The sequence below is a fragment of the Gallus gallus genome, chromosome 1 (genome assembly GCF_016699485.2).
Source record: "Gallus gallus isolate bGalGal1 chromosome 1, bGalGal1.mat.broiler.GRCg7b, whole genome shotgun sequence".
In the NCBI taxonomy this organism is placed as follows: Eukaryota; Metazoa; Chordata; class Aves; order Galliformes; family Phasianidae; genus Gallus; species Gallus gallus.
In genome coordinates this window covers 122987823-123002345 of record NC_052532.1, presented here as the reverse complement: position 1 = coordinate 123002345, position 14523 = coordinate 122987823, and the positions used below count along the sequence as shown (strand labels likewise).

The 14523-nt window shown below is 42.9% G+C and overlaps 1 protein-coding gene across 9 annotated transcripts in view; it reads right to left on the bottom strand.

Annotated features, from left to right (window-relative positions):
* Window positions 1-14523, bottom strand: part of GPM6B (glycoprotein M6B) — a 106340-nt gene that overhangs the window by 56078 nt on the left and 35739 nt on the right. Inside the window, exon 1 of one of the 9 annotated variants that reach the window (XM_046940765.1) lies at window positions 518-814. The exons of 7 other annotated variants lie outside the window; for them this stretch is intronic. In XM_046940765.1, coding sequence (XP_046796721.1) covers window positions 518-530 — 13 coding nt within the window. In that variant the 5' untranslated portion in view covers window positions 531-814. Of the gene's footprint in view, window positions 1-517; window positions 815-14523 lie in introns of those variants that run through there. One more of the 9 variants, XM_046940762.1, reaches the window with a different exon arrangement.

Sequence of the window (14523 nt, the reverse complement as noted above, 5' to 3'; positions counted from 1 at the left end):
ACTATTTTCATTCACCAATGTATTCTCATGCACGTTATTAAAATCAGTCCTGGGTGTACCTCTTCACAGCCACTTAGAATATGACAGTCCTCAGTTGCCAAAGAGCAACATAGACATAATGTGCCTCATTTCAAGACTGCAGGGTAATACATCTTGCAGCAACTTTCAGTACTACCAAACCACTACATTTCTAATCTCTATACCAAGATTACCTCTCTACATTTCTTTTCAGCAATCATACAAAAATTACATAGAACAACATACTCATGCAATGCCAAATATATGGCAGATGTAGTGTGAAGTAAATTCACAGAATCATGGAATAACTTAGGTTGGAAGGGATCGCTGGTAGCTTCTAATCCAGTGTCCTGGCCAAAGCAGGGCTAAACACAGTGAATGATTATTCATTACTTTGTCCAGTTCAGATATGAGCGTTTCCAAAGGTGGAATGTCCATAGCCTCTCTGAGCAACCTGTTCCACTCTCACAGGGAAAGAAGAGATTTCCTTGGAGCTCACCAGAAATTCCCATATTCCAGTTTGAATACAGTGGCTTCTCATCTCAACACCATGCACCTTCAAGAAGAGCCTGGATTCTCCAAAACCTCTCATAAATGGTGGAAGACTACTGAATATGAAAAAATAAGAATATTCTCAACTATTTCCATCATTTTGTAGGTTTTAGCCTAATACGAAACTGATATAGTCAAAGCATTTTCCAATTTCACAGAGCTATTATGAAAAAGCTGAAAATATTTGTTAAAAAAAACCAACACTTTGAGAGGATGCTTCAGTCAGAACCCTGTTAAAGACCTTATTCTGTGCATTCACAGATTTGAAAAGAAAACTGACTACTCAGTATTGACGAAAAAGCAGACGAGAGGGAGGAAAATTTCCTTTGCTTGTGCCAAAATCTTCAACTCTTTCAAAAAAAGTAAATCACATCCTGTAGTTCTAAAAGCTGCTGCAAGAATCAATACAGTATTTTTTCTTCCAGGAAGAAGAAAGTTAGTTTCCCATCAGGCGATCACGGTTAAAACAATTCATCCGCATTGTGATTAAATGAAACTTTAAAAAAAATGTACTCAAAAGCTACATTCATGCCTGTAAGGAAGAATGACCTCCCTCATAATGAACTCTGAGGCTGGCAGCCAGTGTACAGAGGTTTTATAATGACCAGTTTTTGGCTTCAGAGTAGCTGGTAGCTTCATTTTGCATGTAGCGTAGCAGATTTGGGAACCCGCTGAGACACTGAAGAAACTGGACTTAAAAGTCTGTCATTGAGGGTGGAAAATGTTATCTTTGTATATATCATAAATCTCAAACTTAGCATTTATTTCTTTTTTTTTTTTATATATATTCAGATAAGCACTAGAACTAGATAACTTCAGGCAATCTTGAGTGTTAGATTTTAACTAAGTGTGACACAAGAAGAAAGCTTTTTACATAACAAAAAGGAGTTAGGATCAAGGGACAGACAGCACTCCCGAATAAAGATTGCCTACTAAAATCCTAATCCATGTAAGTGTCAACAGACACTCAACTTGCACTGGAGCCAAAGGTTATCTGTGTAGGAAAGCTGAGGAGGAGCTAAGACCACAAGTCTGTAGGCTCACATGGCTCTGCTGCAGAACAGATCCACTATGCAAGGTGTACAAGGTTCATGCATGATCCACCATCACATACAACCATATCCTGCTGCCATGGTAAGATGTGGAGCTGTAGGAGGCTAATAGCTGCAGATCTACAGAAGAAGCACAGAAGAGAAATGGACCTGTTGGAGTGTATTCAGAGGAGGGCCACAAAAATGATCCAAGGGCTGGAACAACTCTCCTACAAGGACAGGCTGAGAGAACTGGGGCTGTTTAGCCTGGAGAAGAGAAGGCTTCAAGGTGACCTGAGAGCAACCTTTCAGTATCTAAAAGGGCGCTACAGGAAAGAAACAGAGATTTTAGCAGAGTCTGTGGTGGTAGAAGAAGGGGAAATGGCTTCAAGCTCAAAGAGGGTAGATTTAGGTTGGATATAAGGAAAATGTTTTTTACGGTGAAAGTGGTGAGGCACTGGAACAGGTTGCCCAAGGATGTGGTTGATACCCCGTCCCTGGAGACTTTCAAGACAAGGCTTGATCAGGCCCTGGGCAACCTGATTTAGATGTGGATGTCCCTGTTCATTTCAGAGGAGTTGGACTAGATGACCTTTAAAGGTCCCTTCCAACTCAAACAACTCTGTGATCCTTCCATTCTGGCCTAGACAAAGAACGGGGACAGCTTTTAGGTGTCTGGCTGGATTTCAGTACTTTGAGCTATTGGTAGTAAGGTTCTGCAGAAGGTAAGACACATGTCTATAGGCCAGCAACCAAGCTGGGACACAAAAGCATGATACAAAAATAATTAAATGTTTAAAGTTCAATCTCCAGTAGTGTTTTTCCCACAAATGGAAGCATGAAAGCTGGCAAAGCTGGTAAAGCAGTCTGCCAGTCAAAGATCTCTGAACCATATCTCTGTCTCTTTCCTTGCAACTCAAAACTCCAAAATAACACAACTGTTTGGATAAAGTACAGAACAGCACCATCCTGGTCTGAATTGTGTGCAGAGTTCCAGTAAGTGCATCTAATGTTTACCATTGAATCTGAAATTTAGTCGGGTCACCAGTGCTGACAGCAGCATTCATGAAAGAAGAAACATTCATGCTTCAAAGCTAATGACATTTGTGATCTTGGTTCAAGAATTCATTGACTCAAGTCCTCCCCAGAACACAGCAGCAAAATAATGCTTGAGATCTTTATTTTTTCTGACTTTCTCTCCATACTGAACTCTTTTCACTTCAGTCTGTCTTTAGCCCAGAGCCCAGCAACAGTCAAGGGTCAGAGAAGGACACCTGAAAACTGGATGGATGATGCTCTGCCCAGCTACTAAAACTCAACTAGGTAAGAGCTTATTGTGGTAGTCAAACCCTAACTGCTAAGATAGGGCTAAAAATGGAAGAAAAGCAGACAGAATACACAGAAAAATGTTGGCCCTTCAGAAGTCATTAACGAAGAAGAATTTGATGTGCTCTCTTCATAAGAGATACTCTTAAACTGGTATCTCATAGTGCCTGGCAAGCTTACTCAAATGCACACTTCCCAGAATGACACTTTGGATATCCAGAACGGAATAAATAGTGTCATTTTGTCAGTACAGATAAGTTAAATTAAGCAGGATAATTCAAGGGGAATAAGGAGAGAGGGAATATAAATAAAAACAAGCTGTACTACAAATGCTATGGCAGTTTAAGTAACAACTCTCTTCAGGAGACTCTCTTAAAAAATACACCTGTTCAATTAGTTAAGAAGGCATTCTATTAATTCAGAAATAAATAAATAAATATTTGCTTGTGTTCTAATAGCATTTAGACTTCTGCCTAGAAAAAATACAGTCAAGCAAACAACATTAAAAAAAGTAAAGCTGAGAGGAGACAACTGCAAGAGTTCACAATGACCTGGACATTTTTCTCTAGTCCAAGTTATTGCCAGAAGTGTGATGGTAGCACAGGAAGATGTGCCCAAATTAGGTTCTCTCTAGTCCTTGTTATTAACTACAGGCTATGTCACAAGGAAACAGATGCGAGGACAAGTTGTACAAATTCAAGTACATTGGCATTTCATCTAAAACAAAGGAAAAATGCCAATTTCATTAGAGCTCCCATGAAACTGAACCTATTTATAGAATCGGAGTATGATTTGGGCTGGAAGGAACCTTTAAAGATCATCTGGAAGATATAAAGTTAAGGAATACTTGAGCAGTCTGGACATTCGTAATTCCACAGGCCCTGATGGGATGCACCTACGAGTGCTGAGGGAGCTGACAGATGTCACTGTGAGGTCACTCTCTACAATTTTTGGTTAATCATAGCAACAGAAAAGGGTATCCAAAGACTAAAGGAAAGCAAATGTCACTTGCCTTCAAGAAGAGCAAGACGGAGGAAATGGGGAATTAGTGAGGCCGTACCTCAGTACCGAATACAATTTGGGTTCCCTCAGTATAAAAAAGACCTGGTTATTCTAGATGGAACATGGTAGATAGCCACTAAGATTATTAAGGGATTGGAGCATCTCTCCTATGAGGAGCTGACTGGTATGGGACTGCTTAACTTACAAAAAAGAAAGTTCAGGGAGGCTCTCAACAATGTATATAAATACCTGAAGGGAGAATGTAATGAAGACAGAGTTAGGCTCTTTCACTGGTGCCCAGAAACATGGCAAGAGGCAACAGTGCACAAACTGGAACAGAAGATGTTCACTCTGAACACCAGGAAGGACTTTTGTACTGTGCGGATGATGAAGCACTGGCAGAGGCTGCCCAGAGAGGCTATGGAATCTCTTCCCTGAAGATCTTCAAGAGCCACTTGGAGGTAGGCCTGGCACCCTGCTCGGGTATCCTTGCTTGAGTACAGCTTGGAACAGGTGGACCCAGAGGTCCCTTCCAGCCTCAGGCACTCTATAAGTCTGTGATCTAGTTGATTCCCCTGCCATAGGCAAGGACACATGCTTGGGGCCCCATCTAACCTGCCTTGAACACCTCCAGAGATGGGGCACCCACAGTTTCTCTGGGCGGCCTGTGCCAGTGCCTCACCACCCTCATAGCAAGGAATTACTGTGATAAATATGGCTTGACACCCTTCAGGCTAGCCTGCATTTTCTCTACAGTTGTACCCAGCAACAGCACTTCAGGCACGCAGACCTTTTCCTCCATTGTCCCCTATCTGCATCTGTGTTGCTATTGCTTGCAGCACTTTAATAGAGACAAGCAAAACGTAGGCCATTTTCTTTACTACATTATTCCAATCTATTTTCTGGCTGCTGCAGTAAATGTACTTTAAACACATAAGCACTGTAAAAGCCCTAAGATTGAACTGATGAACTCAAGACTGTGATTCCGTATTAGCACAAAGTATACTATACAATTACAATGACTACAAATATTTTATGAAGACTTATTGGCAAACCTCTACTGGGCTTGTAATCCCTAGCACAATTTCCTGTTCTCTTATTAAAGGAAGATAACCTTTTGGCAATTGTTTTTATAAGATGGCAGTAATGGCTCAAAATAAAGACCTTAATTAGTGACAGATAAAGGATTTATGAAGAAAGTGAGAACTGCAAAGAACACATTTTGCTGTCAATTTTTATAATAGTTTATAAAACTGAATATATCTTATATTTTAAAGGAACAGGAGAAATTAATTTAACAAAACATAATATGGCTATTGCAAAAGCACATTCTATCCAGCTGCAAATAGCTGGACAACAGCATACACATATCTGACTTTCCCTTGGGTCCTTTGTGGCTTTCTTGTTGGAAATGGTAGAAATTGTGATACTCACAGACTTCTAATGAAATGCTGTAACGGGGTTCTTTGTGTGGCTGGGACACTGCATAACTACATGCTTCATTTTACTCAGAAAAGAAGTCTGAGGAATTTTAATTAAACACAGTGCAAGCACTGCAACACACAGTATGCCAAAAGTAATCTTAAACATCTTGTCTTAGGTAAGATAACTGTCATCTTAAAAAGCTACTGGTTTCTAGCTTTGGTTAACAGGAACCCGAAGCCCCATAGCATGCAGGAAACTGCAAAGCACAGAAATAGAAGGATGAAGCACGAAGACAAGGATAGGCAACAACTACTGGGTGCCTGTAGGTGCTTGTAGTTGCCACAGCAACATAAGAGAGGCTGCGGGAGGCAGGAAGAAGCAAGGAGATATCCAGGACTGCACTGCTCACACGCTCCCATCCTGCAGCTCTTTCACGCTGCAAAACATTGGTAGTTCTGAGACATGTAAAACTCCAGGTGGAAAGACCTCAAAGAAATATTCAGATAGACCAAAAAATGCCCATCACATATTAAATAGATTTTTCATTACCTTGACTTTTATAAGTACTAGCTCTTAGGTCTATTTCTAGATACTTCTACCCACAGAAAGCGAAACATAAGCTTCGGAAGCAGGGAATTCAACAGTATGCCTAAGCCAGCAGTTCAGCATGCATGCCAGGTTAGGATGCGTTAGCCCCAGGATTAAGCATAAAGAAACAAAAGTACCACCCTGACCGTTTGGATGTAGGGAGAATTATAAGAAGGAAAACAGCCTTCAAGACAAGAGAGGGAAGTCAGAACAGCAAAAGGTTAACTTGTCCCCAGTCAGGAGATGACTTGCGTGAGAACTCACCACAGCCACTGGCTATCTGCAAGGCTGGCAAAGAGAAGGACATGGGCCTGAGAAGGGAAAGCACCAAAATTCTGGGAAGTGGAGTCATAAATATGCAGCTGAGATCTGTTTTTATTTATTTAGGTACTAAATTGGCAGGGTGCAAAAGCAGAAGAAATGATTATGGACCCTTAGGACACTTGGATCAGGCATATGCGTAGGTCTCAGCAGCCTTTCATTTCAGCTCTGGTTTATGCAACATTCGGTCGCAAACAGAAATAGCACCACATTCACTATGCATCACCTTTCTGGTGTGCACGAATTCATCTCAGACGCACGTAGGTGTGACAGCAGATGCAGACCAATGTCCCTGTATGGGTCCCACCAAGAAGATACCATGTTCCTGAGCAGCTCTGCCACCAGACACCCACAGGAGAGCTGGGAGCTCTCCAGCAAGCATCTGAGCCAAGCGCAGCAAACATCCGGGTCCCGGTATTTGGCGGCACGCAGGGTTTACATCTGTCTCTACCCAAAGGGAATAAGTATTTAATGGAAGTATTTTCTCCAGATGTAAAATTAGTTTCAAAAGCCAAGTGGAACCCGGAAACAGAGCTCTTTTCTTGGCCTGGCCTCAGAGCCTAATGTGAGCCACTCACAGTAAATCTGTGCTGTGTCAGTGAAAGTCTGAATGTGGAGCATTTTGCTCCTCTCTGCAGTAATGGGCTCGAGAGGTTCACATTGATGATTCTTACAGTGCTTGAATATGTAGGAAGAAACAAGAAAACCAGATTTTAGGGCAATTACAGAAGGTTGTGGAGTAATCTTCATCTCATTCCTTCTTCTGCAGTCATCAGGTCTCTGAGGTGAGGTAATGAACTCATAATGCAACACAGAAGCCTTACAACGATGAGCGTTTCAAACAGCACACCTGAAGGACCCATGTGAACCTAATGAGGTTCAGCATAGCAAAGTACAAGGTTTTGCACTTGGATCAGAGTAATCCCAAATATGCATACAGATGGGGAGAAGAACACCTTGAGAGCAGCCCTGCTGAGAAGGACCTGGGGGTCCTGGTGGATGAAAAACTTAACATGAGCCAGCAGCGTGCTCTTGCAGCTTGGAAGGCCAATGGTATCCTGGGCTCCATCAGAAGAGGGGTGGCCAGCAGGGACAAGGAGGTGATTGTCCTTTACTCTGCCCTCGTGTGGCCCCATTTGGAGTACTGCATCCAGGTCTGGAGTCCCCAGTACAGGAAGGATGTGGAGCTGTTGGAGAGGGCCCAGAGGAGGGCCATGAAAATGAGAGGGATGGAGCACCTCCCCTACAAAGACAAGCTGAGGGAGCTGGGGTTTTTCAGCCTGGAGAAGAGAAGGCTGCAAGGGGACCTCATTGCAGCCTTCCAGTATTTAAAAGGGGACTATTAAAAGGAGGGGAATCAACTTTTTACAAGGCTAGATAGTGACATGACAAGGGGGAATGGTTTTAAGCTCAAGGAGGGAAGGTTTGGACTGGATGTCAGGGGGAAGTTCCTTACCAAGAGAATGGTGAGGTGCTGGAACAGGCTGTCCAGAGAGGCTGTGGATGCCCCATCCCTGGAGGTGTTCAAGGCTAGGTTGGATGGGGCCCTGAACAGCCTGGTGTAGTACCAGATCTGGAGGTTGGTGGCCCTGCCTGTGGCGGGGGGGGTTGGAGCTACATGATCCTTGGGGTCCCTTCCAACCCGAGCCATTCTATGATTCTGTGGTCAAAATCCCAGTCCAGGTGAGCTCTGCAAGGCTACTGACAGCTCATTTTGCCCATCTGCGAGAAACTTGAAGCCCTAACAAGATTTTGACCTACAAACAGTTGAACAGATCCCATTCATCTCTGCATGCTGTTCATCAGTAAGGAGGGGCAGTCACAAGAAGGAGAATACAGCACACGTGTGCAGCTAATCTTAACTCGGATGCTTTCTTCTAATTAAATGTGTTTCTGTGTTCATTGGAGACTGTCCAGGGAACAGGTCACAGATAAGCGTAAGTATTAGAAGCCACAAGAACAAGACACTTTGGAAATACTGGATAAACATTTCAAGGCCATGTTGTGGCAAATGCACATGTATGCATATATGGAAAAATGATTTTGTTCAGGGAATCAGAAGCTCATCAGAAGCAGTAAGTAATACCAACTCAGCGTACAGCTAGACCAAGTGTTTTCCAGTTCTTCTCCCCTCTCCCTCCAGTCAATTCACTGATAGGCATCCCAGTTCAAAGGGCTCTCTCTTCTTTTTAATGAATCCTTAAGCACTGCCCTTGAATTACACGCGCAAAGACACTTTTCTAACCCAGAGGCACAGCACTCAGCACATGACATCAACATCCTTGGTCTGCACGTGGCGCTCAGCACATCAGATGGCTAACATATGGCCCCAACATGAGAATGCAGTAATGCAGAAATGACTCGCACCATCTCCTACGCACCTAAGGAATTTGCAAATGGGGGTCCCATGCCTGCCCTCCTCTGACAGGAACTCTGAGACATAACTACAGTAGGTTGCACAGAGACGGTTTCACAAGACCCTGCTTGCCTAATTGGAAACAGGAGTGTGTTTTTCTTAGCAACTGACATCTCATGAGACTGGCTGCTTTCTGAAGTACAAAGCATGTGTGCAGGGAAATACAAGGTCTGTCATATGACCTTCGTGTCTTTTATAATCATTCTGGGAAGGAAAAAAAAAAGCGTCAGCCCATGGCACACCAGGTGTCCTCTTTTCTGACTAAAATGCAGCATCTGTTTTATTTTCTTTCAACAAATGAAAAACATCACCTTTCCAAGCAAATAGTAGCGTAACAACACAAGGACTGCTCCAGAAGTAATGCCTCCTACTTTATTTTGTTGGCCCACAACATCAGAGACAGATGTTGGTGGTATGACAGCAGGGATTGAACCTTCCAGCCCATTTCTCACTAAATTTTGTTGCCGTGCAACAGATGGCACTGAAGGGCAGTTTGACAACATGGCATCTGACGTGGCAGCGCGGATGAAGTAAAGGTGTGTCACTGATATCCTTCATATGGAAAAAAAATGCACCCACTGATATTCATCAACACCTGCTGAATGTTCCTGGAGACCAAACAGTGGATGTGAGCACAGTGAGGCAGTGGATGGTGCGTTTCAGCAGTGGTGGCACTGACATGAAAGACAAGTCACGTTCTGGATGGCCATGCAGATTTTTACTAGCACAGCATGCATGCAGGCTCTTTTTCGTTGCTGGCAAAAATGCAGAGCTGATGGTGGTGACTGTGTTGGAACGGTGTTTTGAAGCTGAGAATTTGCTCCATCAAATACTGCTATTGTGCTCTTTGCATCTGTTGTAGTATCTATGGAAACAAATAGGAGGCATTACTTTCATAGTGACCTGTGTATATTTCAGTGTTTTTGTCACATGTACCTTAAGTCTCTTATGAGGTAAAGTAATGGCAAGTAAGCCTATGTCACTATTAAATTTACTGACATTTACCTTGGTTCTAAATCACTTAAATGCTTCTAGAAAATCTCACCCAAAATTTTCATCTGGTCGTTTAGGCGATGACTCACCAGGACAAGCTATCACAAGCATGCACCTCTACCTCAGACCCTCTCAGACTTCAGAAGACCAAACTCACCAGAAAGCTTATGAAGAGAGGCTGACAAGTACCACAAAGTCGGACTGCAGGAGAAGTAATTGAGTATTACTTACATTTGCTCTTGTCCCCACTGTTCCTTGCCTGTTCCCTAAGATCAATTGATGCTGCACTGTCTTCACCAGTGCAGATTGCCTGGTTGGAAGCTATAAACTTACTCATTGGTAAATGTGGTATGAAAGGTCTTCACATCCAAGTGATGCCTGCGTGCACAAATCTATGTGCACCCAAACACTATGGCGTGGTTGTAGAGGACATTTAATTGTTGTAATCATAAGGAAGACTTGTCACCATTCACCCATGCATTCATCGCGTTAAGAGAGGAGGAGGTGAGCTATCTTCACTTTCCTTACATTAACTTAGCACTTCTATACTGCAGCAAGTCAGTACAGGACACAGAATGTTACCATGTGCAAATGCGGCTCACACTGTTGAGTAATACCGCTATTTTAAACCTTCTGCTGCTAAGCAACGCTGACAATCTGGTTAGAACATTTTGGAAATACCGCATGCTTCAGCTCTTCCCCCCCTGCCCATACAAAAGCTGTTCCTGCGCTCTACATCAATCCAGAAGCTATTCAAAAATGGGGGTTCAGTGTTTGCACAGTAGCAGTCCCTTAAGGGACACTCAAATCTAGCTCCTTGAGTCGTATGTAGGTACCCCAAAGACACTGCTCTTGGGAGGGCTCAGCAGTCAGCTGCTTGGTTGGACACTCACAGCTAGCAAATAAGCAAGATTTCAGCCCACTGAAACTCAGGCATCTAAAACAACATAGGCTTGGATGGCCTCCCAATTCCATGCTTACCTGAGATGTCCAAAACAAGGCTAAGTTTATTCCAATAGGAACCAGGAGGCTATGTTTGACCGACACTGCAGCTCAAGGAGTAATTACTGACTGCTAATGTGAAAAATTTCCAATCCTTGTGGAGCAGTGGGACAGAAGACAGCAAGGGGAAAACACAGCACAACACTGAAGAAGCCGGACATGATAAGGGAGAACTTTATTGTAACTCATCTTGCTACACTGAGGGACACTTACTGTAAACACTTCTTCTATTTGTCTATACTTCAGTAGAAGGCACAAAACCAAGCTTGGAAGGCTCTGCCACAAGGGCTGCTGGCAGTCCTGTTAAAGCTGTCTCACCTTGTACAGAGCTCTCATGCTCCACTCTTTATGAAGCGCTGGGGAACAATGTGGCCTGGTGCTTATTAACTTACTTCCTGCTGGGTAGACCATCTCACAAGGTTCGTCTGTGCTCATGATACACCTTACTAAGAAACATCCAATTTTGGCAGAACAAACTTTTCATAAGCTTATTCCTCTCACTGTTAGTCCAATTTATTCGGGCGTAATTAATTTTGCTACAGACATTAGTGAGGTTACAAATATTCATTTCACTCCAAGCATTAATTTTATAGCATCTTTCGCTTCATCATATATTTACTCATCTATTAGCTTCCATGCATGATTTCATTGCTAATAATTTCTACTAACACCCTTCCAGACATTTGTGACATCAGCACTGAAGCTGTAGGCAGCTAGAAGGACTTGCCTTCCTCCTCCTCCTGGTTTCCCCCCCGCCCTAAAATTAAAACGATGTGACCAGGACAGTGTGCCTCACACATCCTATACTTCTTTGACAGATAGCACAGGTCTAGACCTAATTTCCACCCAAAGAGTGAATCACCGAAGAAAGGCAAGGCAAACCTCTTGAACAAGCACACTACAGCCCCCTGCAGCAAGAATGCCACAAGATAGATGTAGGAGCCAAATTTGGGTATTATAAAGCTACTGTTACATAAGATGCATTGAAAGAAAAGCTCATCTCTCAGCTGACTGATTTGTATTGGAACAGGCCCAAATAATTTGGTAGGAAGAAAACTGTAGTACTGTGTGATTACAACATGGCTGCAAAAGGTATTTAAAGATGGATGTCTCTTTGGACCATTCTCTGATCATTGGAAAAAAATAAATAAAAATAAAAATAAAAAGGTGCAGCAGCCCACTCTCCATAATCAAGAGAGCCTGGTAACCCTTATCCTATCACATATGTCTGCCTGACCTGCCATATGATCTTGATGATCAACTCTTGTGGAAGACATCATTGCTCAAACACAGCGGCCTTCAGTCCATGGTATTTAAAATCCCTCTTCAGCTATCAAAAGGCAACACTCTTCCCTCTTTTCATCACGACTCACAGAAAAACAAGAGACTATAGCATGACTAATGAGTCCCTGAATTCCCATCTGCCAACACAAGTCAGTCACTATTTCACCCGCTCGCACCCAACTGCTGAGCACTGCTCCTGATCTGCCTCAAAATGGGATCACTGAGAACCACAGCACACGCCACGCTATAAAAATGTTCCTGACAAGACGCTGGGCACGTCTTGCTTGCTTATGCTGTTACACAAAAGGGTATTTTCAATAGCTTTTCTTTTGTTCCACAGGCAAGTTTCACTGGCTCCAAATCACAGGAAAATCACAAAAAGAGTTCATTTTTATTTCCAAGTCCAGTGTCAAGGTTTACTTTTGACAACTACTGGAGTACAAGACAGGCACAGATCATTACCTAGTAGGCAACTTAATGATTTTCTTGCAAATTTGCTGTCCTCATTAGAAGTTTATTGAAAATATGGTCTGCTGAGGCACTTCCTTGAAAAAATTTTAGGAGAATGAAGGGATGGCCATAGGCTGTAATGCACTTAGTAGTGCCTTGTCCAAATTCACCAGCAAATTTCCAAGTCTTCCCTGAAAAGTTCTCCATTGTGGTCTGCCCTTAGCAGTGTCCAAAATTTACAATAAGAAAAAGAGGAGAACAAAAAAAAAGGAGCTGTACCTTCCAAGTCAGGAAAAATCCCAGACAACGTGCCCAAAAGATCAAGCAATCTGAAATGGAACTAACAGAAGTCACGTTGTGGTCTTTTTCCCTACAGATTTACATGACCCATCATCCTCTTCACCAAAACAAAGAGACAAACAAAAACCTTCCTGGCTTTTTTAAATTGATAATTACACATAGGGTGCAGACGGAGAGCATATAGTCAGGACTGACGCACTGCGTGTGACTTACCTTTTCAAAGACCAGAAATAAATATTGACAAACCTGTACTTGAAAAAGTTACATAGACACACAGCTCTGTCTGATCGATGCGTGATTTCAATCTGCAGAGAATAAATGAGGACAAAGCCAATTTTACTGAAAGCATGCATTCCTGGAGACTCAAGCTAAATGACCGCAGAACAGCTATGGCCCAAGCATGCAGCAGCCATTGTGACAGGCAGCACGTTCTTTCTGAAGCATTTCCTGCTGAATTTAAATGTCAGGATGAAAAATTGAGCAATTAATTTAGACATGCTTAAAGCAATATACTTTCAAGGTCCAAACTATTGAAGGAGAGAGACAGTGCAATCAAGGGAGCTCTTTCTCCTCTGTCTGTTTCAGTTGTCATTCAACAACTCAGTCTGCAAGCCCAGTAAGTCAAAAAGATCCTCACCTCCTCCCCCACCCTTTCCTTCAGTCCACCAACAGCGGGTCTGGCTAAATCTGAAGGCAAACACTGCTACAGCTTGGCTGACGGGAAAAAATGGAGTACCGACACCAGATGACTAAAGGTAGCATGGAGGGGTGATCACAGCCATTTTGATTCAAGTTTACTCCATCTTGTGTAATGAAGAAACACAAGCTGACCTGCTCAGTGTACCTTGCCGGTAAGGGTATTGGTATTTTGCCGAGACACGACCATATGTTGTAAGCTGTCACTATCAGCAAAAGCATTTCTGCATTAGCACCTACGAGGCCCAATTAGGGAGAATGCTCCTGCTGTGCTAGGCGTGTCAGAAATGAGGAGAGCAGACTGCTGTAATCCCAGGCTGAATTCTCCGGTATATTAGACAAGTTGCAGGAGCTAAACAAAGGAAACAGATGGGAGGGAATACCCTTTAACTAAAAGGGTAAAGTAATAGTAAAATTAGGACACGCTTTATCTGAGGATTCAATCAAATGTTGGAGATCCTGGACAGCCTGTTATTATCAAGGCAGATGCACCCTGGAAATGCTTGAGAAGGATAAGCATCACCTCCCCACAGGGAAGCTCTTTCCACAGGCATGTGGCAGCACAGCAAAGAACGTGAGAGTGCATGCAAAACAACATGATGAAAGTCAACAGAGTTGTTTGAGCAAGCTTCTACATCAAGATCAGGTCGTTGGCAGAATACTTCGCATGCGCACGCACACAGTAAAAAGTAAAAATAATAATAATAACAACAAAAAAGGAAATATATTTAATCCTTTTCTGTGCTTTTGGATACATATTTTGTAGTAATCCTCCAGCGCCAGGTTTATCTCAGAGTTGGAGAAAGCTGGCATCCTACTACCATGCATCATTATCAAATCTCACTAGTACATGCATAAGATAGCGCAGCCAGGAAAGGGGCTGCTCTTGCTTACAAGAATGCAAAGGTCAAATGTGGCTTAAACAAGTGCAACTGCACAGCGGTGTCAGAGCAGAAGTCGCTGGGCGCACACCAGTCATACTGTCACAAAGGCACAAGGGACAGCAGAAGGACAATGGCGGTCATTCATTTTTCAAAATGACGTGTTGCACCAAGACTTTCAGGCAGCACTTCCCTCAGAAAGCAGAAAATATGATTGCGTGCCTATCCTCCCCTTCTC